Here is a 19,127-nt window from a genome sequence, read left to right as displayed (position 1 = left end):
AAACTACTTTGGCAATACTGACTTTTTGACATTTATAAAATTCTTCTTCTTTCTTTAGAAACCATTCATTGAAAAATTAAACAATAAAAACAAATCATTATTTAACATTGAAATTTATTAATTGAAACAAAATGTGGCCGATTCTTTTAGCTGTTTTACGTCGAAATGCAGTCTACATCACACTTCCCATTGCAGGAGTGGTAGGATTTATAGGATATAATTTGGAAAGTTTACTTTCTGACAAATATACGCCGTACAGCAGTAAGTAAAAGATATCCATCCCTCCATGCTTTTGTATATTATCAAAATTTCATTATATTTTGTAGAATCTGTCCAAGAGAATCGAGCCGAACGTCTAACAGAAGATGACATTCTGGCTAATGCTGGTCACGTGGATAAGTTACGCTTAAAAGAAAATGTTTTGGAACGAAATTTACCTCCTTCTTTACAAAAGAAAATCTGAAATGATGACACACCCGCATTTAAAAATATAAATTTGGACAAATAGAGAAGATTCAAGCTACTAAATAAAAAAAATGTAAAAATGTATTTAATTTAAAATATTAATTAATAATTTATTATTATTTATATAAATAAGCTCAGCAAAAGAATGTATGATGGTAGTTGTTTATTTTCATTGAAAAAGAAAGATGAGTGGTGATAATATGATGAATGAAAATTTCCCCAACATATACAGTGATTATAAATGTTCAATGAAATGGCGGCACCATTACGTTCATAGTTTCTACTTATATAGACTCTGCTACGAAGAATAGAGTTGGAAAATTACTGAAAATTTGTATTGATCTGTTATGAATGAATGAACAAATGTTACAATTATAAAGCTACTATCGTCATATGAAATCCAAAAAGCCCTAAGTCACAAACAAAAAAATCAAAATCGACTTTTTGATTGATTATGATGCACCGCATTAAAATGCAAGTTCCTGCTAAATTTTACAATCCTATAATTAAAATCAGCGTCCCTATCAAAGAAATTCTAAAAGGTTATGTTCTAAAATTATCATGAATTCATGAAAATTTTAAAATTCTTTTGAATTTTAACTTCGAAACTGTGAAAAATTTATTTATAAGTTGGCATCAAATAAAACAAAATTGGCTCTTTTAGCGAATCCTTGTAATTTAATAATTATAAATATAAAATGTAAGATATAAGATATAAGAAACTTAGAAACTTATTGCTATCTATATACAGTGAATCAAATAATTTGCCTATGTAAAATTTTATAAATTTTAAGAAAAAACTATCTGAACAATTATTTTTAGCAAAATAGAGCAATTTATTTGTTTGTTGTATTTTTTAAAGAATATCTTATATCTTAATTTTCTACCATAAAAAGTAAAATCGTGATATTAATTAACGAGATTTTTGATAAAATGTGAACGTATTGTTAATTTTTAAGGTCAATAAAGTATTTTGCTTTTTTAGGTTTTTTGTTCATTTTTTTAATATTGCTGCATTATTTTATAAAATTTAATATTTTTATTACTCCTATATATTAAAATAACATTTTTTAGATATTTTAGTAGTGGAACGACTAAGTTTGGACATTTCTTAACCGATTTATTATCCTATATACCTATAAGAATTTTTCAACATTTGACTTAAATGAAATCTATCGTTTCTTTGATTTAATTTCGAAAATAATAAGTAATTTTGAATTGGATACATGATATATTAGGAAATCAATTGATTTGGACCTAGAAAAAAATATTAATCTATAGATTATAACAAAAATAATCTGGGTTTTTGGTCATTTTGTATTGATAAACAAAAACTACATTACGGAATTGGGGAGTACTGTGTGAATTTTATTTAGAATTGTATAATATTGATTCTTATTCAATAAAGCTAACACTAAGTACCATCCTAGCCACTCTAAGTATGGGGATACACCGTATACCACTATAGAACTATTACATGCTAGAATTTTGATATTCTACCTCTTATTTTGAATGCATTATTATTTTATGAATAAAATACAATAGGCGTAGCTGGATTTGGATAGTTATTCTTGATTTGGGTTCTAACTATATATAAGTGTATGTATTAGCTGAAAAATATTGCTTTTGTGGATCTTAGGTGATGAGAACCGCCTCTATTTGTAAATATCTAAATTAAGTATTTTTCCCGTACCACACGATAGTTCACTTCATATTGTTTCCAAGCAACCTAAGGTCTGTTTAGAGGTCTAAATGTAAACATAGTGTTCTTTTAAGTTCGTATATGGACTTTGGAGAAGATAAATGAGGACTTGAATGAATGGTTTTTGCTTGGATACAAGTCGCTCTCCTTTGGCAGTTAAAGATTTTGAAAGACAACTCAGTGCGTTTTTTTAATAATTCTTTGTGTTATTTCATCAATTTCTATATTTTATATTTTTTAATGATTGATTGATTAAACATCTCATAATTGAATTTCATTGATTTATACTTGTTCTAAAAATCCAAACTAATTTTTTATATTGGAATTGCCTCATTATTTCCCTTTAAACATTTTTAACGGAAATAACTACACAGTATCACACAATAAGGATATGATTTTTGAAAATTCCAATTGAAAAATACTTAACACGTGTCCTTTTAACAATAAAACATCCAAAAAGCAATTAAAAAATAATTTGAAAACCCCAACGAAATTAACTGGAATTTCAATATGCAAAATACTTTATTGACGTGCAAATTCTGATGAAATATTTCTTGGTTTTCTTTCCCATTCTAAACAATCTCTATTTTCAATTGGAAAACATTTACTTTTTACCTGTTTTTTTTGAATTTTATTTATGAACAAAAAACAAAATTCTCTTAAAAAAGATAGGCAACTAACTTAGTTGCTTCACTGTATATAAAAATGAATGTGTGTTGTTTGTATGTTTGTTTGTTTGGACTTTATTTATTTATTATCTAAAAAAGGGCTAGACGGATTTTTCCGAAATTTTCACAGTGTCTTCCAGTATGTCTGGAAGGAAGGAACTATAGGCGCTACTCTTTACTTCAAAATTTCAAGTGGGCGACGTGCCACGCCCACATTCAAAATAATATTAAAAGTCGCATGTCTCAGAAACTGCAAATTTGTATGGACAACTTTGACATCCATAAGAGTATTTTTGGATAAAATGGGCGGAATGGCGATAGTGGGCGTGGCACCTTCCATATAAAGAAAAAAGGGGGCGTACTAGCAGTATGCCATTGGCGGTTTTCAGCAAAACTTTTCTGTAAAAAAAATGCTCAGTTAAATTACTTGTAATTAAAATTATATTGATAGTGACATTATATATATGCATCGCTGTTTATACCTTTCTGCCATTGTCCGTTATATTCTCGGCACTCTTTGCTTTACGACACAAAACACTTTGTGATCCATGCCGTCGCAAAAATTCGATGGAATCAAATCCTCGTCCTTCCGATGACACAAAAATGGCTGAATTAATGCGACTACGGGTTATACGTTCCGATATCGATGTCGAGTGTTCCTCTTGAAAGACGTGGAAGTGCTGAAATTTTCAAATCAAATCATCATATTATTTTCTATTATACGATTTCCAAATCCATTTCCCCTTCCAAAACGAAATAAAGAAAAAAACAAATCCCCCATGACGACATTCAATAAAATCAACAAAACACTCAACTTAAAAACAATGAATGAACGGAATGAATGACAAACATTGAATTACAATTATAACGGTAACTGTTGTAACACAAACAAACACAATTACAAAAAAACCATAAAAGAAAACGAAACGGAAATCGAATAAAATAAAATAATAGAAATGTAAAATGTACGAATGTAATTGAAAACAATGCTGCTTACACGACTACAATGTAACGGCTGATAGGCGAGTGCTCCGCATTCGCTGCTATCAAACTGTAAGAGAAAAAAGAAAAAAAAAAGAAGAGAACAATGGAAGGACAAAAATAGAGACAACATTTTAATGAATCTATGGACATACACAAAGACACATTACGGAACAAATTAGTAAATTGTATGTATTTTTGATTTTGATTTTTCTTAAAAATAATTCAGTTTTAAGTTTATATTTTTTTGAACATTTATTTTGGTGTAATGATTTTTTTAAATTAAGCGTAACATAAATTAATAAAAGCCTAAAAGTGATAATTTTCACAGAAGCAAATGTGTAAATTGTTTATAAGAGAATTAATTAAAATTAAAGTATTGTTTTTGCACTAACACTAACAAAAGAAGTTTAAAAGGCTCAATAATATTCATAATGATTTAAATGGGTATTTAAAAAATTCGCTCATTTCTTAAATAACAACAAACACCTGTGATGGCTCCATTATTAGCTAACTAGTTAATAAGCCCGAATAATCACTACAGTGTCTCAAACCCACCGATTAAACTGGGAAAATATAATAAAACCTAGTGCCTAGTTGAAGACCGACTTTGGAAAGATCGGATAAATTTTCCTTAAATATTGGAGTTTTTTTCTTAATTAATTTTGTGGAATTTTTTCCTAATTTTGCAATAATTTTTTATCCTAATAGAACTTTTGCAATTTCCATTAATATCAAACGGGATTACTTTTTGACATTTATGTCAAATCATTTGGAATAGAGCTACAAAATTATACAAATTTTTTTTTTTTTTTGAAAATCAGTCATTGTTAATAAACAAAATTGGCTCATTTAGAGTGGGATTAAGGGAGATCATTTTCTATTTGGTGATATGAATGACATTGATTCGGACAAGATCAATGTCGTTTTAACAAGATAACACTATGTGCTGGGATGCAATTATCATTTTATTGAAATCAAAATTAGGCCATAATTTGATTTCGAGATTATTTTACAATTTCAACTTAATAGCTTTAAAAACATAAAGCATATAATATATTTTCCTTCATTATCTCAAAATCTGACAACGTATGAGTAATATTAATTATAACTTTATAATACGTAAAGTTAAATAGCAATAAATGTACAGAAAATAAACCAACTTTTAATTATATAATTATTAACACTGCTATAATGTATACTATGAAGTTGGTTGGATTACATATCGGATGACCCTTTGGTTACATTAGTGAATTACAGACGTACTACATATGTACATATGTATTTCACTAGCTCATACTAATTAGTCCTAATAAAACTTTCTAAAGTAGATGTAAAAAGGTGAATAGGAACTTGGTTAAATGATAATTTGGTGTTGAAATATAAAGGAATTTAAGAGAAGAAGAAAAAGAATTAGTATTAGAAAAAAGACAAAGAGTTTAGAATGGTGCAAGATTAGTGCAAAGCATTAGTAGTATTTATTTTTTCAGTTTTATTTTTGTTTAAAAATTCAAAGAAGCTATAAAATTAGTTTAATTGGCATTAACTTTTTATTAGAGATAAAATAAAAATGGAAAATTACGGCAATCAAATCGAAAAGAATAAAAAAGATAGAGGAAATAAAAAAAACATTCTGCTCATTGTTCATTTACAAAAGACAAATCACAATTTGTTTGTGTAGGTAAAGGTGGTGGCATCAACTGGGTGGCTCTGTGTCGGTGGATTTAAAGCAAGTGTGGGTGTGTGTGCGTGTTGGTTGTTTGAGTTTGTGTTCTAAATTAGAGTGTGTGTGTGGGTGCATGAATAAACCAAACAAGCAAAATTTTATACGCAATGGAAGAATACAAGAACAAGTGTTTTATGCAAGTATTTATGTATATTTGCACGAGTTAAAAAAAAAACATTTGAATTGATAAATGTTTGATTAAATGCTGAAATTTAAGTAAATATTTGTTAAATTGTTCTATTTTGAACTTTGGCTCTATTTGTTTCGGGTGATAAAAAAAAAAAAACAAACAAAAAACTACACAAGGAGACAAACACAAAAACGATAACGAATATTTTCAATATAAACATGGGTGAACGAACGATCGATCGAAGGAACGAGCGAACGAACGAACGCCTTTTTACAATTTTAAATTCTTTTCAATTTTCAGTGCTTATAAACAGGTGACAAGTGCTGTTTGTCTAAACGACAAATGAATTGTGCTAATAATCCACACATTTTAAAAATGCATTGATTTTGGGGGACCAAACAACACACAATTGACCAAACGTTATGAACTGATTTTTATTTGACTTTGCGTGATTTACATAGAGAGAAAGTACTTAAATAGTATGCTGCTAAGGCGACTTACACTGTGACGTTCGGTCGTGGGATTCGTATGATTTAATGTAGTAGAATCAGTGCGTATCGTATCACTGGCAGCCATGCTATGACATTTGGGTAAATGTGAAGAGTCACGACTATCACGTGAATCTTCGCGCGAACGTTCAGCACATGAAAACTGTCGTCGGTACTGGCGGCGACGACGGAATGCATTCGGATTGGTTGTATGCATGGAATATTCACCAATGCCGCCAGTAATGGGACCACTAATGCCACCACCTATACCACCGCAAATGGAAGGTGCTATTGGCGGTGGTATGGCACGATAGTAGCAGGGATCATAACTAAATTGTCTACGTCTCCACTCTTGGTATTGGCGATAGTGACTGAATAGTCTACGTCTGCGTAAAATTATTTGTTTTTTGGCCTCTAACAGTTCTTGATCTTCGTTTGTTGTGGTTGTATTGTCTTGGGAATTTTTCAGTATACTGCGTTGTGTGGCATATTTATTTTGGCGCATTCTGTGTTCACTCTTGACTTTGCCCGCCGGCTGTCGTCTATAATCGGGCTGTATTAGATCCTTTTGTTCTCCATCTTCATCTTCCCTTAGTATCTCGTCCGTTTCTCTGTCGCTTAGGACGAATGCTTCCTCTCGGTTAGTATTTATACTCATGTTGCTGGCATGTTCATGATGAGGTGTGTTCAGAGCCGAACTATTGGCCATTGCTTGGCTATCGATACTCTCAACACGCCGATATCCTTCCGATGGTGAGACTTCTTCACCATCGGCAATTGCTGGTTGCTAGCTTTCTACGTCGGCCTTGTGTAAAAGTGCAAATTGACATCCACAATCACGTTCCAACTCACGTCTCGGATATTGAAAACAGCGATCGAATATACCACAACCTTCACAGCGTGGTATACACTAATAATTTTGTTATTTTCATCAAGTAGTAATAGTTGAGCAAAAACAAGTGTAGAGGTAATAACATCCACAGAAAGAAAGAGAAACATTCGAGTAAAATAGAAGAATTTTTTTGTAATTGTTGTAATATCAACTCATGAAGGAAATTTTTACATTAAAATACAGTAGTATAATAAAGAAAGTTTATTAAAAATTCAAAAAGTATTTGGGACATTAACACAAAAAAAAAACAAGCTTCTAAATGCACTACAAAAAATCAATCCCACGTATGTTTGGTTGTTTCATTTTAATTTTAATTTATACATAATTCTATTTTGTCATATGTATATCCTCCACCAACTCGATTGCAGAAATTAAGAGTAAAATTTAAACTCTTTATAAATATTTATTTTCAAAATGTATCTTTCTTAACGAAACAAAAAGAAAAATTTAAAAATAACACTTTTAGTGGAGGTTACACAAAATTTGATCAAGAGAAATGGAAGTATTTCATTGGATAGTGGATTTCTATTTAATAAAATAAAAACAAATGATAATTTTAAATCAATTCTAAACTGATATTAAGTATTTCATTCAATTGGAAACTATGTTCAAAATAAGCTAAACTATATTAAAAGCTTTAAGTGGATTTATTTTAATTTATAAAAAAAAAATTTTAAAAAATACGAAAAAAAAATTTTAAAAAATAGTTGTTGTTTTTTAAGCAGTTAAATTAGCAAATTTAAAATATTAAAGAAAGTAATATGTCCAGTAACACTTGGGTGGTACGAAACTACAAAGTATCTTTTTTCAAAATTGGTAAATTATAACGAAATTAATCAAAGAACACTTTTTGAAATAATGCTATACACGGCTTAAGTACATACAACGAAAAATAAAAGATATACATTTGCGAGCAGAAAAAATCAAATCTGGGTCTGAATTTTAGCGCAAAAAGTAGACCTAAGACTTGACTAGATTATAGATAAGACTAGATTAGAGATAAGATTATATAGTATACTAGACTATAAACTAGACTATAGACTAGACTATATACTAGACTATATAATATACTATAAACTAGACTATAGACTAGACTATAGACTAGACTATAGACTAGACTATAGACTAGACTATAGACTAGACTATAGACTAGACTGTAGACTAGACTATAGACTAGACTAGACTATAGACTAGACTAGACTAGACTAGACTATAGACTAGACTATAGACTAGACTATAGACTAGACTATAGACTAGACTATAGACTAGGCTATAGACTAGACTATAGACTAGACTATAGACTAGACTATAGACTAGACTATAGACTAGACTATAGACTAGACTAGACTAGACTATAGACTAGACTATAGACTAGACTATAGACTAGACTAGACTAGACTATAGACTAGACTATAGACTAGACTATAGACTAGACTATAGACTAGACTATAGACTAGACTATAGACTAGACTATAGACTAGACTATAGACTAGACTATAGACTAGACTATAGACTAGACTATAGACTAGACTATAGACTAGACTATAGACTAGACTATAGACTAGACTATAGACTAGACTATAGACTAGACTATAGACTAGACTATAGACTAGACTATAGACTAGACTATAGACTAGACTATAGACTAGACTATAGACTAGACTATAGACTAGACTATAGACTAGACTATAGACTAGACTATAGACTACTAGACTAGACTATAAACTAGATTATAGACTATAGACTAGACTATAAACTAGACTATAGACTAGACTATGAACTAGATTGCGTATATAAAACCACCGTGTCGCATCATTCACTTGAGCATTCACGCTAAGTCTATCAATTTAGTTAGTCAAAATTTACTAACGAAAAACGTTAAGATGTGTTGATACGTTTGTATCTATATGAGTTTATCTGCATGCAATAGATAAAAAATCAAATCAAATACGCCTCTAATGCGACCCACAAAAAACGCATTGGTCAAAGAAGCAGTATGGTTTTATAAATCAACTTTTTGTATTTTTTATTTTTAAACCTTTTATAAGATATAAAAATACCTAAAAATTTCACATATTTTAATTTGATGCCAAAAACAACTGAGATCTCGTGTCATACAAATTTTCCGATAGTTGAGAATCAAAATAGGAAGGCTGATTTCTAATAGTAAATATATACATACAATTAAAGTATTTTTGGAATACCGAAATCATAAATTTTTAACTTAAATTTAAGCAAGAAACTATTTTAAACAAAGTTAACTCAGTGCTCCATGGTAAATATTTGGGAAAATAAAAACTAAATGCGGTTATTTTACTCTACATACTCTACTCTTGTAACTGTAACTGGATAGTACAATAGCAGTAGTAGTAAAATGTATATTAAATTATATATGCAAATTAAAAAAAAAAAAGAAGAGAGCAGTGCAAAACCATTAAGTAAAATTCTTTAACAAAAACCACAGTCCAAGCATAAAAATAAATTAATCATGATCTGAAACTATTTTAGTGGCTGTAGAAATTATCTTGTACTTTAATATTTTTGTTCATTCACCCTTAACGAATGTTATGAAGAGTTTTCTGAATTTTTCACATTTATAATTGACAGAAACTACCTTTACAACCAGAAACACCAGATATGCTTATTGTAGCGTGTAGCATTGGTATTCGTAAAAAAACAGTTTGAGCCGTTTTTGTCTGTAAAGTTTTATTTTCACATTTAAGGCATAGTTTTCTTTCGGCATTCATGAATTTCCATTTCAAAATGGAAAACGGCTTATTTTATATTTAAGGGGCATAAACATTTAGAACAAAAGAAAAACTGTGCTGTTTCATCCTAAAAGAAAATTTTCTGCTGAATGAAATCTTTGTTGTATTAAGTGTGGTACCCTAAATGTGTTAGTAGGCCGGGTAGTTTTATAAATTAAATTATAATATTATGAACATACTTATGTACATAGGTATGACCTTTAGAAAGAATAAAGAGGTCACAACTATTAAAGTTCACAAAAATAATTTTTCAAAAGAAATTTATTAAAAAACCATTTCCTTTTAGCCGAATTTTATCATGTTATAAAAATGTATTCATTAATATTAAATTATTTAAAATATTAATTTAATAACATTTTGGTCAATTCTAGTTTACAACTAACACAAGAAAATATTACTATTCTTAAAAAGTTCTCAAACTTAATAAAATAAATATGAATTAAGAAAACTTTAAACTTTGCAAAAAGCAAATTGCAATTTTATTTGAACGTTAGTTTAAATAAAATATGAATTTTCCTAACAAAAAATGCTTATATGAGGAAAATATTTAGAAATGTGTTGCACCATTTGAGTGCTTTACTTTTCATTATAGCAGGGACGTGAAAATGACTGTTTTTTATGGTTAAACTAAATAAAAACTATAATAAGATAACTGTAAGAAGTTTACTTGCTAAAGATATGAAATCAATATTATTTTAACATTTTGTGATTTTTTTGCTTTGCTTGACTTTTACTTAATGGCCTTTAAAGTAGACAATTTGCACACGGATAAAGAGTATTTTGCTGACTTATAGAATTGCAAATTTTTAAAACGCTAAAAAAAATGAATGATTCTTTGGGGCTACATACTTTCATGCAAAATAAGATAAATACTATATAAAAAAATTACTACAAAAATTTGTTCAGATTTTACAATAAGATGGAACAATTTTTGCCAAAGAAAAACTTATTTTGTTCAACATAAATTTGTTTCAAGAGACTAGTAAAAATGAACACTACTAACAAGGAGAGATAAAAAAGAATTAAGTGGTAGAAAAGTATCTTTTTTTGATATAAAACAAGATGTATTATTTTTGTTTTTGTACCTTAACGAACAAATCGTGATGTAAATTCTAGAAGTAAAAAAAGAAGAGCAGGGAAAAGAAGGGGAGAAAAAGAAAACAAGAGAAGAGGTATTTGTTTTGCTTTAGTTGTCTGTTCAATACTTAATTCTAGTATTTTATAATAAATTTTCTTATAAATAGGTAAGCAGTAGCAGTATTAGTAAATATATAGCAAAAATCTTTTTATACTTGAATATCACTTTACATATCGTTTGTTATCATAAAATGCTAAGAACCCTAAGCAATATTTCGAATAAATTACAGGACAAGCAAAAATATAAAAATATTTAAAAAACTATAACCCCATGATAGGTAATAACATTTTCAAAACTACTTGACCTTTGGTTTCCAATAGGTTAGTAGTTAGTGATTGAGTCTAGTAGACTAAGTTCGTGAATTCCATTTCCCACTGGTATCAGGTCCGATAGAGACCTGTGGGTGTATTTCTTCGGATTTGATAAATGTATTTAAATATATTCATCGTCCTTTCAAACAAACTAACTTGACCTTTTGAAAAAAAAAATTGGTAGGGCGATCATCAATAATTTGCTGAAGACATTTTTTAACCATAAAAGTAATAATTTCTTTGCGATCCTAGAGTTTATAAGTGAATTATGGAAGGTATTGCCATTTCCAGAAGGGGACCTTGTATGCGGAATAGGATCAAGAGGATCATCAGTAGAATTGTTTAGGCTTACATAAAACTTTGTTGTTTCGGTTTTTGTAGAGATACTATGATGGTTCGGTTGCATGAGGTTAAGTGAAATAATGGACGGATTCCAATTATTTCGTAGCTTGATAGCAAGGTTTTTTTTAAAGGCTAGCGATGTCCGCCTTAACTGCGAAAGTAATTCTCTGACGATTGGTTTACTCTAAAGTGGAAGTAGGACCAATATTTCTATACGTTACAAATATCATCACGATCGCCTAATACCCTCCCCACTATAGTGGTGTAGGTTATAAAAAGAAAAGCTGCACTCACTTATCACCAATGCTGTTAAACTATACAATCCGTTCAACAGGCTACCTAAATTCGTTTTGTTTTTAATACACTTTTCGCTTGTCCTTAAATTGTTCAAATATTAGTTAAGGATTTTAGCATTTTAAGTGACAAGATGTTTATAGTTGAGTTAGCAAAAGGCAAAGTAAAAATAATTATGACTTCAAGTTATGATTGAGAGCAAAAGAGCTAAGAATTAAGTAGAAGGGAAAGACAATGTAAAAGTTTTCCCGTAGCAATGAAATAGACAGAAAATCAAGCACCAAATTTTTTTTAAGAATTTGAACGGCGAATCGAAAATATTTTAATGTTTAAATTAAATTCTGTTGTTATTCTTTGGTTAAAAGAGATTTTGTTTGTTTATTGCTGGTTTAGCAAATTAAATATTGAAATTGAAAGTGAATGTAAACCGAAGGAAAACTTTGTGATTGAATGATGTGATAAAAATTATTATAAGGACTTGAATAAAAAACAAACAACAAAAACCAAAATACTAACTGAATTAAGTAACCGTATTAATTCGCCTTTTGCATTTTGTTTTATTTGTTGTTGTTTCTCTTCAAGAGTATCTAAAGAAAACTCGAGTTTATTTGTTGTAACATGGCTTAAAAGAAAAACCAAAAAATGAAACTCTAAGGAAATGCTTTTTTTGTATGCATGTGTATTTGTGTATTTTTGTCAAATCCCCCTAGACATTTCAATTATTTTTGCTGATTGCTCAATGTTTCCGAATGAGTTCACAAAAGGTTAAAAGTATATGTATGAGTGAGTGTTTGAGTAGATGTTTTCTACATGGTTATGTATGTGTGAATGTAAAAACGTATGCATTGATGTGTAGATGTAGTTGTTTAGTTTTGAAATGTGTTTGGAATATTATTTAGTTTGTTTTATAATTTTTTTACTTCGTTCATACCTGATGAGAATGTTGGCCATTACAGACACCTCCACTGCACACACCCGTACCGGGTACTTTCAACTGTTCATGCTTGTAGTCTGGTTGATAAGGCAACAGCATGCGTATTTTGCCCCAACGATTGAAAAATAGAGCTATCGCTCCAGCCCAAACCATTAAAACTATCAGTACGATACCAATTTCGACACCACGTATCTGGAAAAACAAAATATATGGGGAAAAGCAAACAGTGAAGAAAATATTATTAAAATGTCACATACATAAACACATATGAATGTGTGTACATTAGGTTGGTCCCCAAAATAAAATTTGCGGATGTTTATAACTAAAAAAGTTCTTTTTTGAAGTTTTACTGATATTATTATATGTATTTGTCGCTAAGTAAATATATCATGTATTGGTATAATGTCAAAGGTCATTTAATATTTGGAACCACCCTAATGTATATTCATTCATGTGTGTAAATATTGTTTGTAACACAATTAGTACATACAAACATACTAAAAAATACAAAATAAAAACGACACGCACTCTAAATAACACCACAGTCATAAATAAATAAACAAATAAACAAAATAAAACAAATAAATAAATAGAATTGTAACCTTTACATATACATACCGTTGGTAATTCCCTGTGTGTGCCATGTGACAATGAATTTGTCGCGGTAGAGGTGACACCATCCTCACTGCCATTCGCACTCGAGCGACCACTAAAATTTGTTGCTGATCCTAAGCTCATGCCACCATTAGAGCCAGACCCAGCATTTGTTAAATCCTGTGTAAATGCTTTTGGCAAATCTAGCCATATGTTTAGTATTAGTTAAAAATTCAAATAAAACTTACAGTATTAACAATTAATTAAGGCAATACTATTCGAACGTCATAAAAAATGGAGTGTTTTATCAGCTGTTACGTTGTTTTGTTTGCCGTTTTTCTTTACACGTTCGACTAATTTTGCCTTTAGCAGTTAGAGACATGCATAAATGTGTATTAATTTGCAGATTTTATTTACCTAATGTTCTGAATATAACTTGACGACTGCGATATTTTTTACCCAGCCATACTGCAGTGACACCGATTGAATATTGTGTTCCCGGCGTTAAGCGATCCAATATAATTGCTTCACTATTCCCGGCAACATTCTGTACAACCCTGTAACTTAAATTAATTCAATTACCACTCAATGCTTTCAACTACAAATAATAATTTAATTTAATGGTGTTGTCTAATTGTTATATGCATGGATGAACCAGTTATATTTCACCGTCTCTCTATCTACTGCTAAAAATGTCGTTTACATTAACAAATTAAAAGTAAATAAGGTTTTATAATTTGCATAATTTTCTGGGTGTTAAATTAAAATAAACTAAAATAATTAGGTGCAATATTTTATTCTGATTTGGAATTGAAAATTTTTCATTTACAAAATTAAAACTTTTTGAAAATTCCCCAGTAAACATTTTAATTTTTCGATTTCCCAACATTGAAAAATGTATCTAACAATAAATTATCTGAAATCTAAATTTTTGAGTTGTTACGGTTTTTGTATTAGATGGACGTACATATGCATGTGTTGTATTAATAACATAATGTCTGATGTCAGAGCTAATTAGTTAACATAATTTATATTTATTTATAAATACAAAAAATAAATATATAATTTAAATAATAACGCCAAGTAATAATGACTATAAATACCTAACTATGGATATTAAAACGGCTCACAAAAATGAGGATATTTCAAAAAAAGTTCATTTACATTATATTATAAAAGACCCGATTCCATTACTTTAGAATTTTTAATAAAAATTACGCGTATTTGAAAACAAAATTGAGAATTTAATTCGGGATTATAAAATAAAAAAACCTGCTCACTAAAATATAATAAAACATTTTAATTTTTGAGCCAGGGTTCGGATCTGTTCGAACTAATTTTGTACCAAACGATTGCATTAAACCTAGATGGGCCTTCGTTAAGTTATCATTACATCTAAAAAAACCTTTTAAGCTTTACTATCGTTACCGATAAAGTGCCGTTATCGTTTCTAACCGGTTGCCAACATTGCCTTATACTTTATGAAAGTCGAGCTGGTCTAATTAACTAAACACCTAACAAGACTAAAACCATCATGGCGTATGAAATATATAGAATTAATTATAAAAATAATAATCATACGTCACATACATCAAATTTTCTCCCGAAAAGCAATAAATTGAATGCCTACTCGTACATACATATAAACTATATACAATGTATGTACGTTTATTCACTTCACTTGTTTGTTTATTTAATAGATTATTGTTTTCTTTAGATAATTCTCATGTTTTGTTGTATATACATGTATTTGTCATAATATCAATAGAACATAATACTAAAGTTTTAGTTTAACAACAACTTTTTTTCAATGGAAACTTGTAAAAATGTTTACAAGTTTCTTATTTCAAACGTATCACTCTCAAATGACGGTTATCATTTGCAGGCATACTTATGGAAGTTCATAAATCCAGGCATGGTAAGCTGATGCTTTAAAGTCAGTTTTTTAATGTTATTACTTTATCTGATTCTTTACAAATATCACTATAAAACGTTAAAAGAACTAAGTACTGGAAGTAGGGAAAGTGTATCTATTGTAGTTTAAATTAAACATTATATTTTATGTATTTTAAATTTCCATTCCTGTTCATAGTGTTTTGATGTCTGGCATTGCCAGCCTCTTGAAACCAATACAACCATAAGTACTTATGTATGTATTTTTTGCTCTCAAGTTATTTGTCGTTTACTCTTATAATGAGGTTAACTTGTCACAATAATGTCAACTCTTATGACATCGTATCAGGTATCTTTATCTTGAATATACTCAACTGATATTGTTTTGTATAGACTTGGTAAAGCAATTAAATTCTTAAAATACATTTAATTTAATTTTAAATTTTAATTAAAAACAAACATTCGAATAAAAGCCCACATTTGAATATTAAAACAATGGATGATTTTCTTGTCTTTTTCTAGGCATTCTACACTTTTAATTATTTTTCTTTTTATTTTGTCTATTTGTATATTATCTATGTATGTATGTATTTTTATGCATATAAAATTTTAATTGTTTTTATGTTTTGTTTACAGTAATATTTCGAACAGATTATTTTTGTAAAAATTAATTTAAACATGACTAACTAAATTAATGTGTTGTACGTATGTATTTGAGATATAATTTAATCTATTTTTTCAGATTTAAATTTATTTTGTTGATTTGTTTTTTATATATTTTTGTTTTACATGGCTAGTAAATATGTGTATAACAAAATTAAATGTTTACCTGAATGAATTCAATTCGATATTTCATTAAATTTATATTTATGAAAACTTTTTTACATTTTATTGTGAATTCAAGTTCTATTATTCTGTTGTATCTCAAAAAAAAAAAAAAAATACAGTTTCAAATGAAATTTCTATGAATATTATTATCAAGTCTCATGTGTTAGAATAAAAACTCTTTAATTGAAAAACAAATATCGACTTTGATTAAAAATATTTTTTTTTTATTAAACAATACTAATTAATTTATTTGTTTTCATTACAGTGAAAACATTCAATTAAGCAAATTATTTTCAATTAATTTTATTTCTCATATGTCAAATATAATCATTGATGATATTCATAAGAAACACAATTGTTAATTAATTAGTCTAGATAGTGCATAGTAACCACCTACCAACTAGGGAGTGCATATTTCTGATTCAGATTAGAATGTTATTTTGATCAATAAATATGCGACAAAAATAAATACCTGGGAAGTAATGCTATTTTTCTGAAAGGTGGATCCGAGTAGAACAAGAATATGTTTTTGAAATTTGCCAAACACCTCCAAAATCTTGAGTTACGGGTAAAAATCCGATTTTTCGTACCTTTGGGCACTTATAAGTCAGTACCGATTTTAATTTTCTCCACGGATTTAGCAGAAGCTGAGGCCTTTATAACGACATATATAACTATTAAGATATGTGTGAATTTCATCAGCAAACATATTTTTTATTTAACTTTTGCACCGTTGTACAAGTTTGGATATGTTTTTTGAAAGTATTTTATATAGGAACCGTACTATTTATTAATTGGTTAGAAACCCATGTCTACTCATGACAAAAACGCAACTTTGTTTTTGTTTTTTCCAAAACTGATTTCCCAAAAAATGCTTCATATGGGGGATAGGGCTAAATAAGTAACCTGGAGAGATTAATTTTATAAAACTTAATTTTTCCCTACACTGACACACATTCAAATATACGTTTTCTTCCAATACAATGTTGTTTTTGGTTTTTTTTTCAAAGCATGTACTAACATTTATTTTCTTTTTTTGATAAAATTTTCAAAGATTGTCTTGAATTTTTGCTCATATCTGCGTTATGTATGGACGAATTTTGCTGATTTTAAATACGAAACTTTTCGAAAGCATTTCTGTCAGAATTATTGAAGATTTGGATCCCGAACATATCTGGGATCTTCAGGAAATTGATTTCAAAACACACATAGACGAACAGACGAACTGACAGAAGGACATGGCTTAATCTACTCCGCTATCTATAAGGATCCAGAATATACATATATACTACATAGGGTCGGAAAATTATATTGTAGAAACGGAATGACAAACTTATATATTCTGCATAAATAACTTTTATATAGACATAAATCTCTCATCCTAATTTTATGATTACCAGCCCATATTTGGCCCTAGCCCCCATATAAAGCCACTTTTAGAAAAGCAGTTTTTCATCAATAAATTGCTAAATATGTCGCGATTGAAGTAAAATTCAATATAAATATTTAACTAAAAAATAAAATATCATACTGCCGTCCCAGTCCGACTATACTTTCCTATTTGTTAGATAATTTTGTGTTTTACATAGATTATTCGATCACGTATGTATGTGGTAATTCGGCCCCAGGTCTACATATAGAAAAATTTAATATGATCATCACGATTCCGAAAATATCATATGTATATAATTGTTACAATATCTTAGATTTAATCGGGTTAAAGCCGATCCTATAAATCTCATTATTTTTCAATAAATTCCAATCTTGGATGTGTTTTTATTGTCAATTTATGCCACTAAATAGCAATCATTTAGTTCAGGATTAGTCCATAATAAAACGTAGAATCCGAAATTTAACGTTGTACAAAATTCAATGAACTAGGTTACGGTTAGATTACGTGGGTTGCTCGCTAGTAAGCGAGTTCACTCGGAGGCCTTGTAGCTTATTGTGATACCCTTAGAATTACCATCGTCTTATGATGAGAGAATGGTTTCCCTCTCTAATAAAACCGATCATGTTTACTAGTGACATATCTCTGAGACAGTTCAGATCATGGAAAAGAGCTCTACCTAGATATAGTAGTCTGTGCTCTTGTGAGGCTGGGCTGTCAAATTCAATGAACTAAGAGCAAGGACTTCATGTCCTCTACGAAAAATGTGTAGTTTTGAACATTAACTGCCAATTTTAGTTGTCCCAAAATTATACTTTCCAGTGCCCCTCTAATGCAAGGAAAGGACTTGAAGAAATTTTTGAAAATAATATATTTATGTGTACTTTTGAGCTAACAACAACAAAAAATGTCTCTCTACAATCTACATATTAAATTAATGACGTGACGTAAAAATTTGTTTTATTACGTCGCACATGTTAAGTTACTTGAAATTATCAATACTCAGTCAGTGTCAACGACAATAACAACAACAAAAACAAGAACAAAAAAACTAAGAAAAACAAGACAATCAAAAAACATAAGAAAAAAGAAAATTGTAATAACTTATAATTCAAAGTTATAACTTTAACAGGACACATTTATGTTTAACAATATTATTGGTCAATTAATTTTAAATAAAATTATTATACACGGACATACTTACTCACTCACACGCATGCAATATATTTGTATGTATGCTTGTATGTATGTAAGTTAATAAGAAACCTAAATTAAAGATAGGAAACCCCTTATAAAATATTTATAATAAACTAAATGACAGGTAGACCAACGTACAGACAGAGTGACTCACTGGCCAACTAACTAGCCACAGAAGTCGTGGAAACAAAGGAAAAAATAATGAAAGAAAACAAAAACGAGGAAAGCATTTAAATATCTAATCAATAAAATAAACAACAGAAATTGTCACTTGCTTAAAAAAAACAAACTTGTAGAACTTGTAGTTTTAGTGGTTGGAGTAGAGTTTATTTCCATAAGACAGACATAGATTTTATCGTGGGACTGGATTTGGAATTTAAAGGAGT

At 29.2% G+C, this 19,127-nt stretch overlaps 1 protein-coding gene and 1 pseudogene across 1 annotated transcript; one reads left to right on the top strand and one right to left on the bottom strand.

The window, feature by feature from the left end:
- Positions 1 to 41: 41 nt before the first annotated feature.
- On the top strand, positions 42 to 618 carry LOC119615936 (small integral membrane protein 12). Its single transcript, XM_037971991.1, has 2 exons — positions 42 to 261; positions 327 to 618. Exons 1-2 carry the CDS (start codon positions 132 to 134, stop codon positions 461 to 463), a joined length of 267 nt encoding a protein of 88 aa, XP_037827919.1. The 5' UTR covers positions 42 to 131; the 3' UTR covers positions 464 to 618.
- Positions 516 to 18,170, bottom strand: LOC119615792 (annotated as a pseudogene).
- Between the last annotated feature and the right edge of the window lie 957 nt (positions 18,171 to 19,127).

Source organism: Lucilia sericata, unplaced genomic scaffold (assembly GCF_015586225.1).
Source record: "Lucilia sericata isolate MDLA Ls3-8-SP2 unplaced genomic scaffold, ASM1558622v1 Contig000048F_arrow, whole genome shotgun sequence".
NCBI classification, from domain to species: domain Eukaryota; kingdom Metazoa; phylum Arthropoda; class Insecta; order Diptera; family Calliphoridae; genus Lucilia; species Lucilia sericata.
Note: the sequence above shows the minus strand (reverse complement) of the source record. Positions and strands in the feature narration are given on the sequence as shown.